The 24,177-nt window shown below is 43.8% G+C and overlaps 2 protein-coding genes across 4 annotated transcripts in view; one reads left to right on the forward strand and one right to left on the reverse strand.

Moving 5' to 3' along the window:
• LOC115160732 (brain-enriched guanylate kinase-associated protein-like) overlaps nt 1-19,457 on the forward strand; it is a 42,355-nt gene extending 22,898 nt beyond the window's left edge. For 2 of the 3 annotated variants that reach the window (XM_029711200.1, XM_029711119.1), the window contains exons 2-7: nt 1,098-1,319; nt 3,794-3,955; nt 4,822-4,888; nt 12,566-12,673; nt 12,971-13,051; nt 16,460-19,457. In XM_029711200.1, the coding sequence (XP_029567060.1) occupies nt 1,249-1,319; nt 3,794-3,955; nt 4,822-4,888; nt 12,566-12,673; nt 12,971-13,051; nt 16,460-17,962 (1,992 nt within the window). In that variant the 5' untranslated portion in view covers nt 1,098-1,248 and the 3' untranslated portion in view covers nt 17,963-19,457. The remainder of the gene's footprint in view (nt 1-1,097; nt 1,320-3,793; nt 3,956-4,821; nt 4,889-12,565; nt 12,674-12,970; nt 13,052-16,459) is intronic. The other variant, XM_029711289.1, reaches the window with a different exon arrangement.
• A 329-nt stretch (nt 19,458-19,786) lies between these two features.
• On the reverse strand, nt 19,787-22,377 carry rdh14b (retinol dehydrogenase 14b). Its single transcript, XM_029711407.1, has 3 exons — nt 21,942-22,377; nt 21,212-21,438; nt 19,787-20,950 (listed from the first exon to the last, which is right to left on the reverse strand). Exons 1-3 carry the CDS (start codon nt 22,293-22,295, stop codon nt 20,548-20,550), a joined length of 984 nt encoding a protein of 327 aa, XP_029567267.1. The 5' UTR covers nt 22,296-22,377; the 3' UTR covers nt 19,787-20,547.
• Nucleotides 22,378-24,177: the final 1,800 nt, after the last annotated feature.

The following is a 24,177-nucleotide window of genomic DNA, read 5'->3' on the forward strand; positions in this document are numbered from 1 at the left end:
CATGTTGTGGGGGTGCTTTGCTGCATGAGGGACTGGTGCACAAAATAGATGGCATCATGAGGGAGGAAAATTATGTGGATATATTGAAGCAACATCTCAAGACATCAGTCAGGAAGTTAAAGCTTGGTTGCAAATGGGTCTTCCAAATGGACAATGACCCCAAGCATACTTCCAAAGTTGTGGCAAAATGGCTTAAGGACAACAAAGTCAAGGTATTGGAGTGGCCATCACAAAGCCCTGACCTCAATCCTATAAAACATTTGTATGCAGAACTGAAAAAGCACGTGCTAGCAAGAAGGCCTACAAACCTGACTCGGTTACACCAGCTCTGTCAAGAGGAATGGGCCAAAATTCACCTAACTTATTGTGGGAAGCTTGTGGAAGGCCACCCGAAACGTTTGACCCAAGTTAAACAATTTAAAGTCAATGCTACCAAATACTAATTGACTGTATGTAAACTTTTGATGTGATGAATGTGATGAAAGAAATAAAAGCTGAAAGAAATAATTCTTTTTACTATTATTCTGACATTTCACATTCTTAAAATAAAGTGGTGATCCTAACTGACCTAAAACAGGGAATTTTTACTAGGATTAAATGTCAGGAATTGTGAAAAACTGAGTTTAAATGTATTTGGCTAAGGTGTATGTAAACTTCCGACTTCAACTGTAGGTGCCGATACTCATTTCGGTGCCGAGACTGTTTAAATTTAGGTGCAGGAATTCCTCAATACTTTTGAGATAATATTCTATAGGAGGTTCAGGGACTGAAGCAGAAGAAAATTGTAGGTGCCGTTACTCAGTTCCGGTGAGCTCCTGGCCAAGTCAAGTACTGTAGTGTGTTTAGGTAAAATTACAAATAATCTCCTGTTTTAAACACTGACAAGGAGAGAATAAAAATATATACTATATATATATATATATATGTATATATGTATGTTTTTGTTGCTCAATCTGATTACATGGGCCTGGCTTCCCAGTGGGTGGGCCTGGCTCCCCAGTGGGTGGGCCTGCGCCCACCCAAACCCACACGTGCCTATGCCCCTGATTTGAATGTTTTTTAATGGCTGCCGAACTGTCTCTTTGCTCTGTTGACAGGACCAGCACAGGTAGACAACTCCCTCAGACAACTCACTCAACAGGTCAAACTTAACCGACCTGACCTATGACCTCTGCCCAGAAAAATAGACGCACTCCCACTAACCATTTGAAACACAAAATCACATGAGAGGGAGCGAACACAGCAGACATGAAAAAGATATATATCGGCAAAACGGCCCTAAAAGTCTCCCGAAATGGCAGTAAACATCAGAAAAAGAGGTAAGAGAGAATAATTCAGAAGCTATTCATCCCTCCATCTCTCCATCTGCCCACTGGGTTCATTTCATCCTCCCCATCTTTGTCAAGTGGTCGTGAACAACTCAAACGTCCGTCCTCCTAACAGAATCATTATCCCGCCTCATTGTTTTCTCACCGCCGACCGCCATCTAAATGAAAACACTCATTACGGTGTGACTCAGCTGCCGTTTCCAGAGGTCACTAATGTGTGATTCCCATTGGGAGATTGACTTCATAAACTCATTCTATTGTCATGTAACAAACACCTGTGGTGAGCCATGCATCTTGTTGCTAGTACCTGGCAGGGGGGTTGTTATGCAGTAGCATGAAAAGCATTCAAACAGTGCCCCCCAAAAAACATTTTACTAACCATTGGTTACAGAACGGGGTGATATTCAAATACTAGGATATTGTTATTCCATTTAGTCATAAACGTGTTAGGTGTGAAACTTAGAGCAAGTAGGAAGGTAACTGGAGATGAGTAATACTAAACACAGGAGGGAATAATAGTATTATCACTCCACTTACTGTACCTTCTTTCATTTATTTTTTATCTCAGAAGCAATAGCTTAGTTTTCAGTCATATGTTAAGAGCATGTTCTGCTTGCCTTAATGGAAATCTGAAACGTTGTTGCATGTGTATCATGGGCTTTGGTGGTTGTGTTCTGTCTGTGTGCTGTAGGAGTGTGTGTGTTTGGAATGTGGATTGGATCATTTGTGTGTATGTGTTTGCGTCGTTCTGGTGAATTCATGTAATTTGCACAGTCATTGTATTCAGTTTAATTCAAGATATTATCTCCATGATTAAAACCCCCCAAAACATTGAAATGATAATTGGATTGCCCTTTTAATTAAGGGACGTCACCTTTAAAAGGAAACATCTTCATTTTCATCCTCTTACGTTTCTCTTGCATTTTGCTACACCCGCAATAACATCAGCTAAATACGTGTGACAATACATTTGATTAGATTTGGCCTCTACCCGCAACCTCTTCCTCATTCTATGATCTTGTTAAGGAGATAGAGGGATGAGAGCACAGTGGCCACATCTCTCACCGCTCTCTCCTTCTCTTCCATTTCTCTCTCGCTCTCTCCCTCGCTCTCTGTTATTGGTGATCTCCCAGCGATAGAGTCATTACCATACTTCCTCCATCTGTCCATCAATACAGGCCCATTAGCCTGCCATGGAAACTCAGACCCATCAAAGGGGAGAGGGATACATTTATTTTACTTCTCACACCTACTTGTTATTAGATTGGGTCTCAGGTTGTGCCGGGGCTTTATAAATAGTCCACATTGTGCTCTCGTTGAATTACACATGGGAGATCACTATTCAGTGAATTACACATGGGATATTATTATTCAGTGAATTACACATGGGATATTATTATTCAGTGAATTACACATGGGAGATCACTATTCAGTGAATTACACATGGGATATTATTATTCAGTGAATTACACATGGGAGATCACTATTCAGTGAATTACACACAGGGATCCCGATTCAGTGAATTACACATGGGATGTCACTATTCAGTGAATTACACACAGGAGGTCACTATTCAGTAAATTACACACGGAATATCACTATTCAGTGAATTACACACGGAATATCACTATTCAGTGAATTACACACAGGGATCACTATTCAGTGAACTACACATGGGAGATCACTACTAACTGAATTACACATGGGAGATCACTACTAACTGAATTACACATGGGAGATCACTATTCAGTGAATTACACATGGGAGATCCCTATTCAGTGAATTACAAATGGGAGATCACTATTTGCTGAATTACACATGGGAGATTACTATTCAGTGAATTACACATGGGAGATTACTATTCAGTGAATTACACATGGGGATCACTATTCAGTGAATTACACATGGGGGATCACTATTCAGTGAATCCAAGCCGTCTAAATATTTTCCTTTGATTGATTACAGATCATAGAGCCATATTTAATAGTAGGGTACGTCCCAAAAGGAACCCTATTCTCTATAGGGCACTGCTTTTGACCGGAGCCTTCTGGCTAAAAGTAGTGCACTATATAGGGAATAGGGTGCCATTTGTGACAAAGCCTTAGTTTAAAGTGATCCTGTAAGTCACTGTAACCACTCTGGCTGATTATGGTGGTGGTGTTCTGTGCTATGCGTCAAGGTTGTAAAGTATTAGGTGCTAGAGCTGAATGTTACTGGAAGCTAAAGGCAGCCTGAACTTTATATTCTTTAAGTGCATATAGAATATATGATTTGGGAATTCAAAACGTTTTCATCACCACTGTATGATGCATATTGTTCATGGGTCATCACACAAGACTCCCATTACATCGTATTTATACTCAATGTAACATACAAAATATGTGCATATAATATAACATGAAGTTACCCCAGTAATATGTATTTTACTATGTCTGATGCCTGGTGTGTGTTTGTGTCCCTCACAGCTCTTTGCAGGAACAGAAGGAGGACCTCCGGAAGCGTCTGTCCTACACCACGCACAAGCTGGAGCTGCTAGAGAGCGAGTTTGACTCCACACGCCAGTACCTGGAGACAGAGCTACGCCGTGCCCAGGAGGAACTCGACAAGTTCACCGACAAACTACGCAGGTATTCCTAACCACATAACCACACCTTTTTTAATCACATTCTATTGATTTTGTGTTTTTCTGTCTGGAAATATATCAGACTGGATAAATATACCAGACTGGATACCTATCAAGGTAAAGCCCTAAAACTAACACAGGATACCTATCAAGGTAAAGCCCCAAAACTAACACAGGATACCTATCAAGGTAAAGCCCTAAAACTAACACAGGATACCTATCAAGGTAAAGCCCTAAAACTAACGCAGGATACCTATCAAGGTAAAGCCCTAAAACTAACACAGGATACCTATCAAGGTAAAGCCCTAAAACTAACACAGGATACCTATCAAGGTAAAGCCCTAAAACGAACACAGGATACCTATCAAGGTAAAGCCCTAAAATGAACACAGGATACCTATCAAGGTAAAGCCCTAAAACGAACACAGGATACCTATCAAGGTAAAGCCCTAAAACTAACACAGGATACCTATCAAGGTAAAGCCCTAAAACGAACACAGGATACCTATCAAGGTAAAGCCCTAAAACGAACACAGGATACCTATCAAGGTAAAGCCCTAAAACTAACACAGGATACCTATCAAGGTAAAGCCCTAAAACGAACACAGGATACCTATCAAGGTAAAGCCCTAAAACTAACACAGGATACCTATCAAGATAAAGCCCTAAAACTAACACAGGATACCTATCAAGGTAAAGCCCTAAAACTAACGCAGGATACCTATCAAGGTAAAGCCCTAAAACTAACACAGGAATGCATTATCATGACGGACACATAGCATAGACATCATTAATCCAAAGGGTGCAGAATGTGTTCAATTATTAATAGTGTGAGTTGGTAAGCCAGTGTCATTGTGTGTCTCCTGGTAGAATACAAAGCAGCTACTCAGCACTGCAGAGGATCAACCAGGACCTGGAGGATAAGATCCATAGAAATGTAAGTGAAGTGTGTGTGTGTGTGTGTGTGTGTGTGTGTGTGCGTGCATGCATGCGCATGTATGTGCTTGTGTTTGAGTGTGCGAAAACGTTCATGGATGTTTGTGTACACCTGTAGGTGTGTGTGTCCAGGCATAAATGTGTGCATATTTGTGTGTGCGTGTTGTGTGTGTGTGTGTGTGTGTGTGCACGCGCATGTGCCCATACGTGCATGCATGTTTGTGTACACCTGCAGTTGTGTGTGCATGCACACACATCTAAGCAAGCAGTGGTCTTTACTCTTTAGAAAAGGCAATGAAAAGCACTGAGCAATGGATTTGAATATGAATATACTAGCTGTTGGTACCACTGACGTTAATTGCAGCCTATTTCAATAGCCTGTCCTCCTTCCTATGGCAGTTGGATAGCAAGCCCATTGTTCTGAGCTAGCCTTGTGACTTACATCTTTGTCAGATGGCAAAAGGAAGGATACAATTAACCATCCTGCCATTCCAGCATTGTACGATCATCATGTGTCTTCTTCCTCGCTCTGAATAGACAGCTGAATATCTCCCTCTGAATCTGTTTAGGAAAAGATAATCATGATCACAAAGAGCTGGAACTTTAAGATGTTGCAGGCTGATAGCGAGGAGGAGTGGAGAGGGTTTTTGTTTCATGGAACGTAGAGGGACTGAATAATTTATCAAAACGCATACGTCTTTTTTTATTGGATGTTAAGCTGTGAATCCTTATCAGTTATATGTCTATTCAGCTCAGATGCTCCCTCTTTAGGGGTTACCAAGGTGATGATGTAGTTATCCTGTGCTCAGTAGATAATTGACAAACTTTTTTTACACTTCACAAACTCCTGATCTGAGTTTATTGCAGTTCGATAGGGAAAAAAATGTAAACAGTCTCTCTCTCTCTTTTTTAAAGATTTAATAAAAATGTCAAACAAAATATAACCTACAATAAACAGATGCACACAAATTCCAACAAACATCAATGCCATCACAGCTGCTCAAAACCACATGTTCCCACAGCATCCATCCCCAAAACCACATGTTCCCACAGCATCCATCCCCAAAACCACATGTTCCCACAGCATCCATCCCCAAAACCACATGTTCCCACAGCATCCATCCCCAAAACCACATGTTCCCACAGCATCCATCCCCAAAACCACATGTTCCCACAGCATCCATCCCCAAAACCACATGTTCCCACAGCATCCATCCCCAAAACCACATGTTCCCACAGCATCCATCCCCAAAACCACATGTTCCCACAGCATCCATCCCCAAAACCACATGTTCCCACAGCATCCATCCCCAAAACCACATGTTCCCACAGCATCCATCCCCAAAACCACATGTTCCCACAGCATCCATCCCCAAAACCACATGTTCCCACAGCATCCATCCCCAAAACCACATGTTCCCACAGCATCCATCCCCGTCCCATTTGTCTCACTCCAACTTTTACTCTCATTCTTCATACCTTGGGAGTTTCCAGTGTATGTAACACTCTATGCCATTATGCCCTGAAATTGCACTATTCTATTTCTCTCTGTAACCAACACTTTTTCAATATTTAAATAATAATGTATTTGATTTATCTACTGTCTTAACGATGGAGTTGAAAAGTTTTTTCAAAATGATTGACGAGAAAAGTATAGTCCTACCCATTGGGTATCTCACTGCCACCTCATATGCCATGTTTTGAAATATGCAGATAGACCGATTCAAAGTCATCTTAAATTGTAAAACTTTAGACAGGCAACTTTCTAACTCTGCCCATAACTGTTGGACTTCATAGTACTCCCAGAAGGAATTAATTATTGAGTCATTGTTAATTTTCCACTTAAGACATGACTGCCGTTCTGCTGCAGAATTTGTGAATTTTGTATCTTGTACAATACACGACTATATAATCTCCCTCCATCTTGTGCCAATGTCAGTTATTTCTGATATTTAAGTCTTGGTTCCAATACTTTATATTTTCAGTTGGATAGGCTCTCTGCAAGGATTTGTATATCTTTCCTATCATATTAGTATCCTTTTCCAACTCAAATAGGATTTCCTCAACATTGCTCTGATGTCCAAAATAAAATAAAAAAGCTATGTTTTCCAATCTCGAGGTGAAATATTTTTTTACTGTTGTAAGTGCCAAATAAAGTAACAGGGTTGACCGTAACAGGGTTGACCGTAACAGGGTTAATCGTAACAGGGTTGACCGTAACAGGGTTAATCGTAACAGGGTTAATCGTAACAGGGTTGACCGTAACAGGGTTGACCGTAACAGGGTTGACCGTAACAGGGTTGACCGTAACAGGGTTGATCGTAACAGGGTTGACCGTAACAGGGTTGACCGTAACAGGGTTGACCGTAACAGGGTTGACCGTAACAGGGTTGACCGTAACAGGGTTGACCGTAACAGGGTTAATCGTAACAGGGTTGACCGTAACAGGGTTGACCGTAACAGGGTTAATCGTAACAGGGTTGACCGTAACAGGGTTGATCGTAACAGGGTTAATCGTAACAGGGTTGACCGTAACAGGGTTAATCGTAACAGGGTTGACCGTAACAGGGTTAATCGTAACAGGGTTAATCGTAACAGGGTTGACCGTAACAGGGTTAATCGTAACAGGGTTGACCGTAACAGGGTTGACCGTAACAGGGTTAATCGTAACAGGGTTGACCGTAACAGGGTTGACCGCAACAGGGTTGACCGTAACAGGGTTGATCGTAACAGGGTTAACCGTAACAGGGTTGACCGTAACAGGGTTGACTGTAACAGGGTTGACGATTTCATCCTAAATCAGCCATGATTCCCCTTGTGATAGGGGAATGAAAGTGTGTTGTGTGCAACAGGGAGGGACAATTGAATGCAAGCTTCACATTTTTATTTTTTATTGTTACAAACATTTTGAGCCTGTCTGTCTGTGGGTAACAGGGTTGACGCGTTATGCTCGACCCACTCAGTTTTCCACCACAACACACCAGAAAGTGGCCAAAAAGAGTAAAGCCTGCTCACCTCCTTTTACACTATGACTTGACTACTAGATGTTCAATGTTTCTTTTGAAAAACATATTTAAAAATGATTATTTCACCATATTAAAACAAGAGTTCGGGTTCACATAACAGCGTTCTTTGGCTTGTAAAATCCAATGTTTGTGGACAATTTCTAGTTAATATATCAAAGGGAAGCAACGGTACTTTTGCGGAATGACCAAACAAAGGTACTCAATTTGTTGGAATGACCAAACAAAACATTTACATACCTTTAATGCACTTACTTCAATAAACACTTTGCGTCCTCCGGTAAAAAAATAGGTCAACTATGTTTCTGGGATAAGAACAAAATGTTTTATTTTATTTTGGGCAAAAGTAAAGCATGCTTGAAGTTATTGCACTCTTAATCCTCCTGTTGTGTTTGTTTCATGTTAATTCATTCTGTGTTCCCGGTCCAAAATGACCGCCCCATTATAGCTGATTAAAAATCCATAATAATACATATATTATCACCTAATGTTGTGTTAGATCTTTTTAATCAACTTAAGTTCTTGTGAACATTACAAGTTTTGAACTTCTATTTGCTATTTATGGCCTCTAGTAATGGCCTTTAGTAAAAAAAGCATAATGTATGGATTATTTTGACTATAACAAATACTCAGATGAAACATATTGTGCTATTTATCACAGACTACTTTGTGTCAAAGTTTAACAAGGACTCTCTCCTCCTCACCAGTGTCATGATCAAAGATATGAACAAGAGTCTCTCATACAGTATATCGTTTGGTCATTGGGCTGCCACAGAATGAATTGTGAGCAAGGCCTCTAAAAAGCTTTTTAAACCAGAGCTGCAAGAAAAGTTCTATATATTATTGAAACAATGTAGCGATTGTTTGTGAGAATGCCAACAGGTGTGGTTCCCGTGGAGGAAAGATTCTGTTGGGGAAAGGTTCCCGTGGGGGTTGCCATGGAAGCCAAGAATAGGGAGTGAGGTGTGTGTGTGTGTGTGCTCAAACACACATGCATGTGGGGGTCTGGGAGAGGAAGTGTATCCATCTGATGAATGGGCATGTTCTTGAAATCAATTTTATACACTAATTGTAGTCTCACCCATTAATTTCTAATGACTGGTCATTTTTGACAGGGAACACCACAGGTGTACAAATGTTAAATAAAACACCCAAAACGTAATGAAAATCATCCAAATGTATTTTGTGTGTTCAGATGCCCTGTGTGGACAAAGTCATGGAACCTTATATGACAATCAGATTAACTACATTTTTCAGAGAGAAAACTTGTAAAAAGGTTCAATTCGACCGGAACACAGCAGGAGGGTTAAAAAAAGGGTTTCGAAAGCGTTCTTCGGCTGTACCCATACCACCCTTTTTGGTTACAGGTAGAACCCTCTGTGGAATGGTTCTACATTGTACCCAAAGGGGTTCTACCTGGAACCTTTTAGGTATGTAGCTCAACAGAACTGTAACGTTCGTCGTTATGGGTAGACCAAGGCGCAGCGTGAGTTGGGTTCATCATCATTTTATTTAAGGTGAACCAGCAAAAAACAACAATAAACAAGACAACAAACAAAAAGTCTTGCAGGCTTCTAACAGCTATACAAAAACAAGATCCCACAACTGAAGGTGGGAAAAAGGGCTGCCTAAGTATGATTCCCAATCAGAGACAATGATAGACAGCTGCCTCTGATTAGGAACCATACTCAGCCAAACACAAAGAAATAAAAAACATAGAATAGAACATAGAAATACAAAATCTAGAATGCCCACCCAAATCACACCCTGACCTAACCAAAATAGAGAAATAAAAGGGCTCTCTATGGTCAGGGCGTGACAAGAACCATATTTAGGCTACAATGTGAGACGGTTCCACTAAAAAAGGTATTGTTTGTTATACAAGATTTGACCGGAACGTTCCAGGGAAAAACCTGAAAAAAAACCAAAAAAACAATCTACAGTACAATTTGGTTATTCTTCCACCATTACTATCATCCACTTTCATATTCCTGCCTTCATGATATTCACATTCCTCTTCCCTTCGGCCTCATCTGTAGAGTCAGGTAGTTCTGTTCTCTGGGTCTCAGGAAGCAGGAAGACCAGAGCCCCATCAGTCAATGACAGGCTGCTGAACACTGCTGTAGGGATGCACCAGTGGTACATGGCCAATAGATAGAGCACTGAACATCAGCTGTACTAGAAAGATGTCCCAGACAAATTTAACAACATTTAGAGAGAGGCAGAAGTAGCCAAAGATTAATGCAAACCATGCAAATGATAAAATAAGGAAATATTTTCTTAGCACAGGTGAAGCAAATAGGACCTTTATGCCTCATTTATGTATTTTCCTCACCTCTGTCACTCCAGTAGAGTATCTGTATTTTCCTCACATCAGTCACCTCCAGTAGAGTATCTGTATTTTCCTCACCTCAGTCACCTCCAGTAGAGTATCTGTATTTTCCTCACCTCAGTCACCTCCAGTAGAGTATCTGTATTTTCCTCACCTCTGTCACTCCAGTAGAGTATCTGGAACTCTGCGTTTGTTGTTCGCTACAACTCTAAGAATCAACTCGTTAGCTTCTTTGGTTTTCCCCCGACCAAGTTACCACCTTGCTGACTACGGAATAAACCATATGTAAATGAGAAACAGTGCCTGTGGTGCCACCATCACATATTGGGTAATTCTTCAGTCCCAGATGAGGCACACCAAACCAGCCAGGACACACAATCCAACACCAGCAAACATCTAGTTTAGACAGGAGGCAAAGGATCGCCTGGTCATTCCAACCCATTTAGTGGCTAATACAGTGCTGTTGATTCAATATCCTCCTAGGGCAGCCGCTAGTATAAACTGGGATACCAGGTATACGTACAGGTTTGCAGACAGGCCTGTCGTCACAGTAAACATTTGCATGAGAACCACAGGTAGCTGAGTTGTTTGTCTATGACCGTACGATTCAGCAAGCGGGAACCAAAAACAATACCAGCCATGAACATAGTTTGTGCGACTCCAACTAAATGATCTTCCCCACACACCAGATCAAAACTAGTGACTATGGTGGTTTCATAGTGTCTTGTCGTAGACCCATCCCTTCTGGCACTCAAGGGTCTGAATCCATTCTCCCTGATGGTGTTGATGTCCCAGTCCACTGGGTTAAACATCAGACACCTACTGAAGGCTCCATGCTGCTCCCGGGGCATGGTCAGATTCAGCTGTTCCTCACTGCTCAGATTAGTACCAGCTCTAAGGATCCAGTCAGTGTTACAGTGATGCCCAGAGTCTGTCTGGACAAAAAGAAAACTAGTGAATAGGACTGGGAATATGAGGTTTGGCAGACATAGTCCAAACATTATAAGCTAACAATCCAACGTCTCCAACATTAATCAGGATCTTGCCAAATTCAACCATCTTGATACCAGGCAGTGCCAGAGATTCCTAGCAAGTGGCAAGAAAATTATGCTTCAATCAGAAGCCCCAGACAGTTCATTTGGCTCAAAATAGAAGCAACTTCTGTAGATGATGCAACTTAATGTCTAACTACTGGACAATCTTCAACTGGTATGTGGATCATTCATTTTGGGGGGGAACAGCTGCACACAATGCCAAGTTAAGGCAAGGGCTGTCTTGGTGGACTTAGTAGAGTCTTGTTTTATAAAACATTTTATGAGGTACAATCTGTCTTGGTGAAGCCTGTAGCTGTAATTTCTGATACGTTGACTTGGTGAAGCCTGTAGCTGTAATTTCTGATACGTTGACTTGGAGAAGCCTGTAGCTGTAATTTCTGATACGTTGACTTGGCTGGAGAGAAAGGAGACTCAAAGCCACAGAGCTTTGTAGTACAGGTAGTCATATGAGTTAGTCATGTGAGAATACAATGGCTAATAGCACCAGAGGCTAATAGCACCAGAGACTAATAGCACCAGAGACTAAACAGGATGGTATAATAGCCCTGGTGGCAAACATCAGCTAAACGCATGATGGCTAGAAAGGCCTGAAGGCTGAAAGCATTATGGCTAGAAAGGCCTGAAGGCTAAAGGCATGATGGCTAGAAAGGCCTGGAGGCTAAAGGCATGATGGCTAGAAAGGCCTGGAGGCTGAAAGCATGATGGCTAGAAAGGCCTGGAGGCTAAAGGCATGATGGCTAGAAAGGCCTGGAGGCTAAAAGGCACATTTTTCTTCTGAGTCTCAAGATTATATAGTCATTCTGAATTCTGTATACATGCATCATTACAGATGTTGGTAGATATGAAACTGATGCAACTTTCAGTTAAATAATGAGAACACCTACTATGCTGTGATCTTGTCCGGAACAGAGAGGGAAATTCAGCTGTTTTAGCCAGTTAAAGGTTGGATTGTCACGACAAGTTGAGGGCCTCTGTGATTTCTATGTCCTGTGTGATCTGGGGCACAGAGAATTACACAGGAATACTTTTAGAACATTTTAAGTCATGTGTAAGCAATTAAGCAGTTTACTCATGATATGGTATCTGGCTTGGGTTCTCCCCCGTCCTCAATCTAATTTACTCTCTGAGGCACAGCAAATCTCATCTGACCCCACAGCCCTCCAAACCAAGTGGGAATTAGCTACATTACATGAAATCAAAGAAAAAACAATAATGTATTTGCAATGTGATTCTGATTTGAGTCTGACATGAGTCTTTGTTTTCCTCAGTCTCAGCACCATGACAACGAGAAGAGAGCCCTGAGCAGAGAGATCATCGTGCTCAACAACCACCTGATGGAGGCCAAGCTGACCATTGAAAAACTACAAGAGGACAATGTAAGGGCCTGGCTAGTAGGGACTCTATCAACACTCTATGAGGTCAGATGTAGAGGTCATCAAAAGTGTAGTCCCAACCCTCAAAGTTTATTGTAACGACCTTAGTATACATCACCTATAGCGTCCTCGCCAAGAGGTTACGAATTCTTTGTGTAATAGCAAAGGTGTTGCACTAAGACAGACCTGAGTTCAAGTCCCGGTTCTGGCTCCTCTCCTAAGTCAGTGCTGTGTGTTCTTTAGATTAACTCTTTAAAGCATATTTTCTTCTAACACAGTGTAACACATTCTGTCCTATAGGACCTGTACAGGAAGGACTGTAACCTGGCCGCCCAGTTGCTCCAGTGCAACAAGTCCCATTATAGGACCCAGCTTTCTGAGGTGAGTCCTCCACCAACAGCACTACCAATCAGACCAACTGGGTTCAAATTTAGAATTAGCTTTGTATCAAATACTTTGAGTGTTTGAGGTATGGACACGTTGTACAGGGCTGCAAATATTTGCATGAGTCTTGATCCGTTGACATCGATCAATGCATGAGCAAGGATTAAGGGCTAAAACCTGGGCTCTCAACACAAGCTCATGCAGTTCTAAACTTCCAATATATCAACAGTCTGAATCATGATTACTCCACTGATGGATTGCGAATGAAGCAAATGTTTGACAGTGATTAACAATGGAAAGCTGTAGCTACACTATGTGACAGATGGGTGAGTAATTGATGGAAGATAGCGAAGCACTAAGTCACTAACCGCTAAATATATGCAGTGGTAGATGGAGATTTGAGTGTGCCCAACAGTGCCCATGCTACTTTTGTTGCCCAGCAGCAAAGGAACAACTGAGTATTGATCAGTGCGTTAGTGCCAGGGCGGATTGGCAAGGCTTTCCACTGTATTAGCCCTGGGCCTCGTGCCCAGCCTGCATGGCAAGAGCAGATTCCAAAGCTGGCACGTTGCCTATACCGTTAAAAAATGCCTTATCACATTTGGCACAATGAGGACAGAATGGAAATATCAATGCAAACACGATTTATCAGTTACATAATAAACTAGTGATGGGTCCCCTGCGGGGTGTGTGTGTTCATATGTGTGTGTGTACTCTATCACAGGAGGTTGGTGGCACATTAATTGGGAAGGACGGGCTCATGGTAATGGCTGGAGCAGAATAAGTGCAATGGTATCCAATACATCAAACATGTGGTTTCCATGTGTTTGATGCAATTCCATTTGCTCCATTTCAGCCATTATTATGAGCCGTCCTCCCCTCTGCAGCCTCCGCTGGACTATATGAGTGTGTGTTGTTCCTATGTGGAGTGAAAACAATAAACAGATCACACCTCGGATATATACTGTCCACCGCCGCAACGGGGTCAAAAGTTATAGTCCTACTTATGTCCTTCATCCTGTTTATTTGTGGGCTGGAAAGTAATCAAACAATTATAGATGGAGTGTGGTGCAACATGGTGTTGGAGTACTGGAAAAAGAGGATCCAATAACTGACTCCTATCTTTAGCTTTTTTTTTTTATTACTTGTTTTTCTCTAATGTTGGTATAAAATAATTGACATTCAAAAAAAAAAATTGCATAAAATATAGCTCAGTATTTGTATTATGTATTTTATACATTTTTTTTGCTCATCTTTATCAGGGATCCAATAATTATGGACCGCTCTGTACGTGTTGACAAGTAAATGTCTCATGGTAATTGGGTATTTATATAAAAAGTGAAAATGTGATGCAACTTCCTATTAGCCAATGCAGCTATAATTAACTACCTTCTTATTAGCGATAGTTGACTAGATTCATGTTGATAACATTCTGCAATTGGCTTAATTCTTGTTGCAATGGAGAGGTGGCAGCAACAGGTTTCTAGTGCATTTCAGTTTGCATCGAGAGTTGCCCAGAAGAGTAGAACCTGGGTACAAATATCAAACTAATGATCTCATGATGTACAGTGCCTTTGGAAAGTATTCAGACCCCTTGACTTCTTCCATATTTTCTTACGTTACAGCCTTATTCTAAAATGTATTAAATATATATTTTTTCTCAGCAATCTACACTCAATATACCATAACGACAATGCGAAAACAGGTTTTTAGGATTTTTGGGGTAATTTATATAGAGGCCTCCCCAGTGGCGCAGCGGTCTAAGGCACTGCAGTGCTTGAGGCTTCACTACAGATCCTGGTTTGATCCCAGGCTGTGTTGCAGCCGGCAGCGACCGGGAGACCCATGACGCGGGGTACAATTTTCCCAGCGTCTTCCGAGTCCGGGGAGGGTTTGGCCGGCCGGGTTGTCCTTGTCCCATTGCGCTCTAGCAACTCCTGTGGCGGGCCGGGTGTAATGCACGCTGACACGGTCGCCAGGTGTACAGCGTTTTCTCCGACACATTAGTGCGGCTGGGTTCCGGGTTAAGCGTGCATTGTCTCAAGAAGCAGTGCGGCTTGGTGGGGTCCTGTTTTGGAGGACGCACGGCTCTCGACATTCCCCTCTCCCGAGTGCGTACGGGAGTTGCAGCGATGGGACAAGACCGTAACTACCAATTGGATATCATGAAATTGGGGAGAAAAAGGTGTAAAAAAAATATGAATAAAGACCTGATGGTCACTCTGACAGAGCACTAGAGTCCCTCTGTGGAGATGGGAGAACCTTTCAGAAGGACAACCACCTCTGTAGCACTCCACCAATCAGACCTTTATGGTAGAGTGGCCAGATGGAAGCCACTCGTCAGTAAAAGGCACATGACAGCCCGCTTGGAGTTTGCCAAAGGGCACCTAAAGACTCTCAGACCATGAGAAACAATATTCTCAGGTCTGATGAAACCAAGATTTAACTCTTTGGCCTGAATGCCAAGCGTCATGTCTGGAAGGTCCCTGGCACCATCCCTACAGTGAAGCATGGTGGTGGCAGCATCATGCTGTGTGGAGGCTTTTCAGCGGAAGGGACTGGGAGACTAGTCAGGATTGAGGCAAAGATGAATAGAGCAAAGTACAGAGAGATCCTTGATGTAAACCTGCTCCAGAGTGCTCAGAACCTCAGACTGGGGTGAAGGGTCACCTTCCAACAGGACAACAACCCTAAGCACACAACCAAGACAACGTAGGAGTGGCTTTGGAACAAGTCTCTGAATGTCCTTGAGTGGCCCAGCCAAAGCCCGGACTTGAACCTGATTGAACGTCTCTGGAGAGACCTGAAAATAGCTGTGCAGCGACGCTCCCCATCCAACCTGACAGAGCTTGAGAGGATCTGCAGAGAAGAATGGGAGAAACTCACCAAACACAGGTGTGCCAAGCTGGTAGCGTCATACCCAAGAAGACTCAAGGCTATAATCGCTGCCAAAGGTGCTTCAACAAAGTACTGAGTAAAGGGTCTGAATACTTATGTAAATGTGGTATTTCTGTTTTTTATTTTTATAAATTTGCAAAAATTAATAAAAACCTGTTTTTCTTTTTCTTTTTGTGGCATTGTGTGTAGTTTGATGAGGGGAATTTATTTAAATCAATTTTGGAATAAGGCTGTAATGTAACAAAATAAAAAGTAAAGTCAAGGGATATGAATACTTTCCGAATGCACTGTGTTTGTTCGACAACAGTTCCACCTTTTAACTTCAGGTTATGGTTTAAAGTTGAATTCCTGTCTGTTTTCCATATGGTGCCATTATCAACACGTTGTTGCAAATGTGTTAAAATAATGTTTGTAGTTTCTATGTCTTTTTTACATCTTTCATGAACTTTGCACTCTCACCATCGGTCGCTTTATTACAATTTCTCTCTCTCTCTCTCTCTTTCTCAGTTGCCTGCTGAATTCCAGGAACGAGTGACCATGCACATGGATGGCTCACCTCTTTGCCACACCGTCTACGCTGACTCCGTCCCCGCCTCCGTCATCGCCAAGGTATTGGAGAAGCCCGACGAGGCCTGCAGCGGCAGCCAAGCTTCCAGCTCGCCTAGCCCCCAGCCCCAGGACCAAGGCTTCCTCCTGGACAGAGACGAGCGCCTGGGCTTCCGGGCAGCATACAAGTCAGACCTGTACAGCAGCGACACAGCCCTCTATTGCCCGGTCGATCAGAACCGCGAACGCAGGCCAAGCATGGACGTCCACAGCCAGAGGAAGCTGCTCTACGGCCCCCAGAACTCCACGGACAGTAACCCAGAGGAGGGTACCTTGTTGGGGCTGAGATCTGGCTTCTCCCAGGAGTGCTTCGCCAAGTTCCCCACCTCTCTGGGCCCCGCCTCAGGCAGCTCCTACTCCAGCTTCAGCGGAGGGGGCTCAGACGACAACAAAGGCAATGGCCCCCCCAGCAGCACAGCCTCCTCTCCCCACCACCACTCCCTCTACATGGACTGGAGGGATGGGGGAGACTATGAGAGGAAGAGCGACTCTTCTTGGGAGAAGGACAGTCCCAGCGGTGGAGGCTTTGCCAAGGTCCACGCCGTCTTCCAGCAGGCCGGCGATCATGGTGGAGCACACCACCAGAATGGCAGCTCACCCGTCTACAGCCGCACCATGTCCTCGTGCTTCAGCGAGCCCTACGAACCCCTCCCTCCCTCCTCCTCACCAAGCGTTGCCTACGGAGACAGCCGCCGCGGCAGCACGCTGGCGCCAGAGGAGGAGGAGCCGATTGGCCGCTGGAGGCAGCTGAGCGCGGAGGATCTAAACTCCCACTCATACTGCTCGCCCGGTCGGGCCTCGCCCTACAGCTTCTCCGAGCAGCACTTCTCAGTTCGGCCCGCCAAGATCCGCCTTGGACCCCTCTACAGCAGCTTCCAGGAGGGGCCCGACTACTACCAGGGAGGGGTAGGACCCATCATGGACCCCCCGGTGTGCTTCTCAACACCCAGCCCTGAGTGCAGCCCTGTGGGGGGCCTCCGTCAGTCCCATCAGTCCCACAACCAGCAGGCCCACCAGACCCATCTCTACCGGGCCAAGGAGGACAGCCACGAGTCGGAGCCCAGCCTTTACCACTCAGGGAGCCCCAAAAACAGGGAGGGCAGCTTTGATGTGGCGGGGGCCGGGGGAGGGGGTGGAGGAGCGGGACAGACCAAGGAGTACGTGGACATCAGCCCCAACAGCTCCAATGAGTCCCTAAACCAGAGGTCCCTGGAGATGACTGCCGAACTGCAGCAGCACTACCAGTCCGAGATGCAGCCCCCTTCGCCCCCCCAGGGCAGTCCACCACCGCCCCCGCCACCACCTTGTCCCCCTCCACCGCAGTATCACAATTTTGGCACATTGGGACTTTCCAGAAAGGACAGTCTCACCAAAGCCCAGCTGTATGGAACACTTCTGAACTGAGAGAAGAAGGTATTCTGACTTACTGGTCTCTCTCTTTTTATCCATCTCTTTCCCTGGTGGGATGTGAGGTGAGAAGTCTTGGTGAATCTAGAAAAACATATTGATTAGTGTGAGGCTAGCCAGTTGTTCAGTTTAAGGACATCCAGTTTGAAAGGACAGTTGGAAGATACAGTAATTAAGCATGAATTTATCAGATTGTTTCCACAGCTGTGAAAAACTGACAAACTAGTGGTTCGCATCACTAGTTTGGGTCAGGTGAATTGACAATTCATTACTGTGCCATATGAGTGGGGCCTATAGGAAAATACTTTGCTACCTTTGGTACATTTGGTACATAAAATAGTCTTTGGAGGTACCAGAGACCAGTCGTTCCATGTGCTGTACACAAAGCACAGTGAGCTTGTAGACAAAGGAAATATTTAAAGTAACTGTTGAAATATATTCATATATTTAATTACAACAACAAAAATGTAATAGAAATTACTACATTGTAAATATGTCTGGTTAAGAGCATCTGCCAATCAAAGAGAGATACTTGGGGCTCTATTCAATCTTTAAAGATTCCGCCATAGAAATGTAAAGGTGAATTCCGATTGACCCGACATATGCAGCGTTTAACGTGAATGCAGCCTCCCTTAAAGCGGGAACATTGCCTTTAAATTTCAATCACGCTTTAAAGCTGAACTTCCGCAATGTGGATTGAATAGAGTCCTCAGAATTTGAAGATTCAGAGGACTGTGTAAACTACAATTATAGATTTGTTTATTGTCAATCACAGGCTGAAAACTGTGCTGCATTTATGCAGAGTAAAATATGTATGACCAATGAGGTATCCTGGTAAACATTGCAGTACTATACAGTAAAGGTCCTGGGGAATGGGTTAAAGTTGCAGTACTATACAGTAAAGGTCCTGGGGAATGGGTTAAAGTTGCAGCACTATACAGTAAAAGGCCTGGGGAATGGGTTAAAGTTGCAGCACTATACAGTAAAGGTCCTGGGGAATGGGTTAAAGTTGCAGCACTATACAGTAAAGGTCCTGGGGAATGGGTTAAAGTTGCAGGACTATACAGTAAAGGGCCTGGGGAATGGGTTAAAGTTGCAGGACTATACAGTAAAGATCCTGGGGAATGGGTTAAAGTTGCAGTACTAGGTGTTTTTACAAAAAAATATAGATGCCCCTAGGCTGAACCCATTTCAGTGTAGCTCTGTCCACTCATTCAGTTTTTGCTTTGACATGATTTTAAAATATACAGAGCACTTAAAGAGACCGTTCAATGTAGGTATTACTTTGTTAACAATGGACTTCTTTTGAGATGTAAATATTTGTCCTACCCGTTGATACTATTTTTTCTCTATAACCTTTGGATAAGTTTTCCTGTCCCACTCTACCTCAGATTCTCATTCTCATACCCCCATCAAGCAACTGCATGCTTGTTACTATCACACCATCATGCATGTTTCTATATTTCTGTTGTTTCGTTTAAACTAATAAAGCACAAACTACGCATTTTGATGCTCCAAGGCTGCCTCAACTGTTTTAGTGTGTGGGAGATAAATATAATGTCATTTAGTGTAAAAGATCACAGATACAATGTCACTGTAATGGGTTTAAAAGCATTCAGATCAAACTGTGTGTGTGCGCACATACACCTGTTGAGAAATTATCTTCGGATTGTCGACTATTTTGTTTGACTATATAATTCATAGCATTAGCCTTACCTCCGCATTGACATTGAAAACACATTCCCCCCTCTCACTCACTCTGGAGCGAAAAGGGAATGACTTGAGAAATAGCATCTATCCAGAGGAAGGAATCCCCACAGCTTCATCTGTCTGAATCTCATTGTCAACTTTATTGTTCCCGTCCATCCTGTCACAGGAGAGGGCGACGAATTTACACTTCAATCACCTCATGAGAGGAAAACTGGATTAGGTAACGCTGCCAAGTGCATGCTGCAGGATGCATGAGCTTAGCTGCCTTCGCATTTATTTACAGCTGCTGAACTAGATACCTGTTGGCTTTTCAAACCACCCCGGGGATATTTCTATAGCACTATAACCAATCATGTTAGCACTCGGTAAAAGCAAATATGACAGTCCAGCTCCCCTTTGATAATCGCTACTGGGAATTAGCTCCCCTCCACTTTGACTGTGTGAACTTGTGATTCAGTGAACACTGGTGAAGACGGTACAGAAGATAGAATAGCTGGTTCCTATGGGAACGGATATACTTAGTTACACATTCATGGAAGGCTGCAGTTGTCAGTTTCACAGGCACGTTGCTCACAGTATTAGCACTCTGCATGCACACCTCCAATCCCACTCGCACTCCATCCACACCTCATTTGCACATCACACAATTATACGTGCACGCACCCACGCATGCACGCACACACACACACGCACCCACCCACACACACGCACATACCCACATACCGAGGTTAATTAAAAACAGTGGAAACTTTACCCACTGACCCCAGTTCCAATGAAACCACAAGAAGTCTCAATCAATCATCTCCCAATTCACTTGATTCCCAGGGCAAGTCTCTCATATGGTCTCTATGAGAGTCTGGATCCCAGGTCCCTTATTGAGTTTTTATCCCCACCATGGTCTCACTCAGGTCCCACAGTCTCTTGGCCACATGATCGTCCGTCGCCTTGGGCATCAGCTCCTCCTCCTCGCAGTTAGCGAAGCACTTCCCCGCCACGCCCTCCACGTCGGGTGAACACGCCAGGTAGAGTGGCGTCTGAGCACCCTCCAGTGGGCTCTTGAAGAAGAACAACGAGGCCAGGTAAAAGAGAGGTTTGGCCAGGAAGGGGATGTGGATGTGCCTGCCCAACCTGGTCCTCACGATGCCTGGGGTGAGGGCGTTGACCGTTACCCCCGTGACGCCCTCCTCCTCCAGGCGCCGGGCCAGCTGGTGGGTGAAGAGCAGATTAGCCAGCTTGCTCTGGCTGTAGCAGAAGGCTTTGTTGTAGCTTCTCTCACTATAGCGGTGATAGAAGTAGAAAACATTATCCCTCAAGGGGAGAATCATCCATAGAAACACAACAGACATTACACAAGGGTTGTGTTCTTTAGGCACCAAAATAAAGAAAACTGACCGAAACAGGGAAAGACTAACTTGAACTATTGTCCAATAATAAACAATAGGGTTTTTTGTGCAAACCGTTTTGCTACAGCCTGCACTAATGAATGGGATCCAGGTAAAAACACAATATACACAACATAACATGAACCAACCACACCTGTTGAGGTCGTCGAAGTTGATGGTGCCATACTTGTAGAGCTTGGAGGAGACCACCACCACGCGGCTGGGGGAGGAGCGCTTGAGGAGGTCCAACAGGAGGTGGGTGAGGAGGAAGTGACCCAGGTGGTTGACCCCCAGCTGCATCTCAAAACCCTCCTCTGTCTTCATGTAGGGACACTGGTAAATTCCTGCGTTGTTGATGAGCACGTCGACCTGTTGTTCTTCCTAACAGGGGCAGTCAGAGGAAGACAGGCATGTATGAGGCACACATACTGTACCATTAGTGGAGGGGTTTTGTTTAGTGGTGTCATGTTGGTCTCTATACCTCAATCATTCATGAGTAAGAAACTACAATCAACGCAAGTGATTTCAGGTGAAGGAATTGGAATAAGGAAGACCTTATCTCTAAATGTAATCCCTTTACAGCTGAATTGATGTTGATAGCTTTAGTAAACAAACGCAAAATGAATGTGTACATGTGACTGTTTCAAAACGTTGGACAGCTCACTATGGCGCTTTGAAAGGTAACCTTCATTTAAATCACAGCCCCAGTATGATGGTCATGGAATGAACGAGACGAGACCCTCCAATAGCTCAAACAACAGAATATTCCACTGCATCAGTCTTTTATCTTCGCGGACCAGAATAACATTGACATTTTTGCTTATGTACAATAGTTATTTGGCCTAGACTGACCCCAATAAAGTTTCAGCAAAATGCACATTTACCTTCAGGATCTCCTCGCAAAAGCTCCGCACAGACTGAAGCGAGGCGAGGTCCAGGTGTTTGATCACCACCTCTCCGTGCTCTGGTCCCGCTTGCTTCTTGATGTCCTGCGCTGCTTCCTCAGCCATCTGCTGGTCCCGACAGGCCATGATCACCCGGGCCTGGAGTTTGAGCAGCTCCCCGGCCGCGGCCTTCCCTATGCCGCTGTTCGCCCCGGTCACAATGACCGTCTTTCCCCGCATCATATCGGCCGGGTACCGGAGCAACTCGACCGCTTTCTTCCGGGGGAACATTCTGCGAACAATTAGCAGTATTCCACCGCCGATGACAGCGGCCACAATAATCGCAGCTGACATTAAAGCGAAGACTTTAATGTTTCACTTACAATATGTATGTAACACAGTGAGCAAGGAATGAACAACAACATCCACAAGGCTTTGCAAAGCCTTCACATGCTCACGTGCTCGTGACACCTCGCTACATAACGAGTAGTCGCACCCTGCTGGTAGACATTGGTGATGTCACGTAAGGGGCACCACTCAACTCCTGAAACAGACCCCACTCCACTTTCCCAAATATCCATCTCCTACTGATTCTTCCTCCCTCGTGATAGGATGATAGTGATCACTACCCACTGTACAGTCGTGGCCAAAAGTTTTGAGAATGACACAAATATTCATTTCCACAGTTTGCTGCTTCAGTGTCTTCAGATATTTTTGTCAGATATTACTATGGAATACTGAAGTATAATTATAAGCATTTCATAAGTGTCAACTTTTATTGACAATTACATGAAGTTGATGCAAAGAGTCAATATTTGCAGTGTTGACCGTTCTTTTTCAAGACCTCTGCAATCCGCCCTGGCATGCTGTCAATTAACTGCTTGGAGTTTGTCAGAATTTGTGGGTTTTTGTTTGTCCACCTGCCTCTTGAGGATTGACCACAAGTTCTCAATGGGATTAAGGTCTGGGGAGTTTCCTGGCCATGGACCCAACATTTCGATGTTTTGTTCCCCTAGCCAATTAGTTATCACTTTTTCCTTATGGCAAGATGCTCCATCATGCTGGAAAAGGCATTGTTCGTCACCAAACTGTTCCTGGATGGTTGGGAGAAGTTGCTCTCGGAGGATGTGTTGGTACCAATCTTTATTCATGGCTGTGTTCTTAGGCAAAATGATGAGTGAGCCCACTCCCTTGGCTGAGAAGCAACCCCACACATGAATGGTCTCAGGATGCTTTACTGTTGGCATGACACAGGACTGATGGTAGCGCTCACCTTGTCTTCTCAGGACAAGCTTTTTTCCGGATGCAACAATTAATCGGAAAGGGGATTCATCAGAGACAATGACTTTACCCCAGTCCTCAGCAGTCCAATCCCTGTACCTTTTGCAGAATATCAGTCTGATGTTTTTCCTGGAGAGAAGTGGCTTCTTTGCTGCCCTTCTTGACACCAAGCCATCCTCCAAAAGTCTTCGACTCACTGTGCGTGCAGATGCACTCACACCTGCCTGCTGCCATTCCTGAGCAAGCTCTGTACTGGTGGAGCCCCGATCCCGCAGCTGAATCAACTTTAGGACACGGTCCTGGCGCTTGCTGGATTTTCTTGGGTGCCCTGAAGCCTTCTTCGCAACAATTGAACCGTTCTCCTTGAAGTTTTTGATGATCCGATAAATGGTTGATTTAGGTGCAATCTTACTGGCAGCAATATCCTTGCCTGTGAAGCCCTTTTTGTGCAAAGCAATGATGACGGCAAGTGTTTCCTTGCAGGTAACCATGATTGACAGAGGAAGAACAATGATTCCAAGCACCACCCTCCTTTTGAAGCTTCCAGTCTGTTATTCGAACTCAATCAGCATGACAGAGTGATCTCCAGCCTTGTCCTTGTCAACACTCACACCTGTGTTAACGAGAGAATCACTGACATGATGTCAGCTGGTCCTTTTGTGGCAGGGCTGAAATGCAGTGGAAATGTATTTTTGGGATTCAGTTCATTTGCATGGCAAAGAGGGACTTTGCAATTCATCTGATCACTCTTCATAACATTCTGGAGTATATGCAAATTGCCATGATACAAACTGAGGCAGCAGACTTTGTGAAAATTTATATTTGTGCCATTCTCAAAACTTTTGGCCACGACTGTACACTGTAATTAGACTGTAGCTACCAATATGTAATACATTCACAGCTTCCTGTATAGTAAAACCCTTACATATTTCGCCAAATAAGACACAAAACAACC

Source organism: Salmo trutta, chromosome 1 (assembly GCF_901001165.1).
Source record: "Salmo trutta chromosome 1, fSalTru1.1, whole genome shotgun sequence".
Lineage (NCBI taxonomy): Eukaryota > Metazoa > Chordata > Actinopteri > Salmoniformes > Salmonidae > Salmo > Salmo trutta.

Bases quoted from the DNA above. Each gene is read 5' to 3' on its own strand.
- rdh14b (XM_029711407.1), bottom strand. From the start codon at position 22,295: ATGTCAGCTGCGATTATTGTGGCCGCTGTCATCGGCGGTGGAATACTG. The intron at 21,439-21,941 runs GTAAATGTGCAT...TGCCCCTGTTAG, and splicing joins TTTGCGAGGAGATCCTGAAG to GAAGAACAACAGGTCGACGT. The intron at 20,951-21,211 runs GTGTGGTTGGTT...TCACCGCTATAG, and splicing joins AACTTCGACGACCTCAACAG to TGAGAGAAGCTACAACAAAG.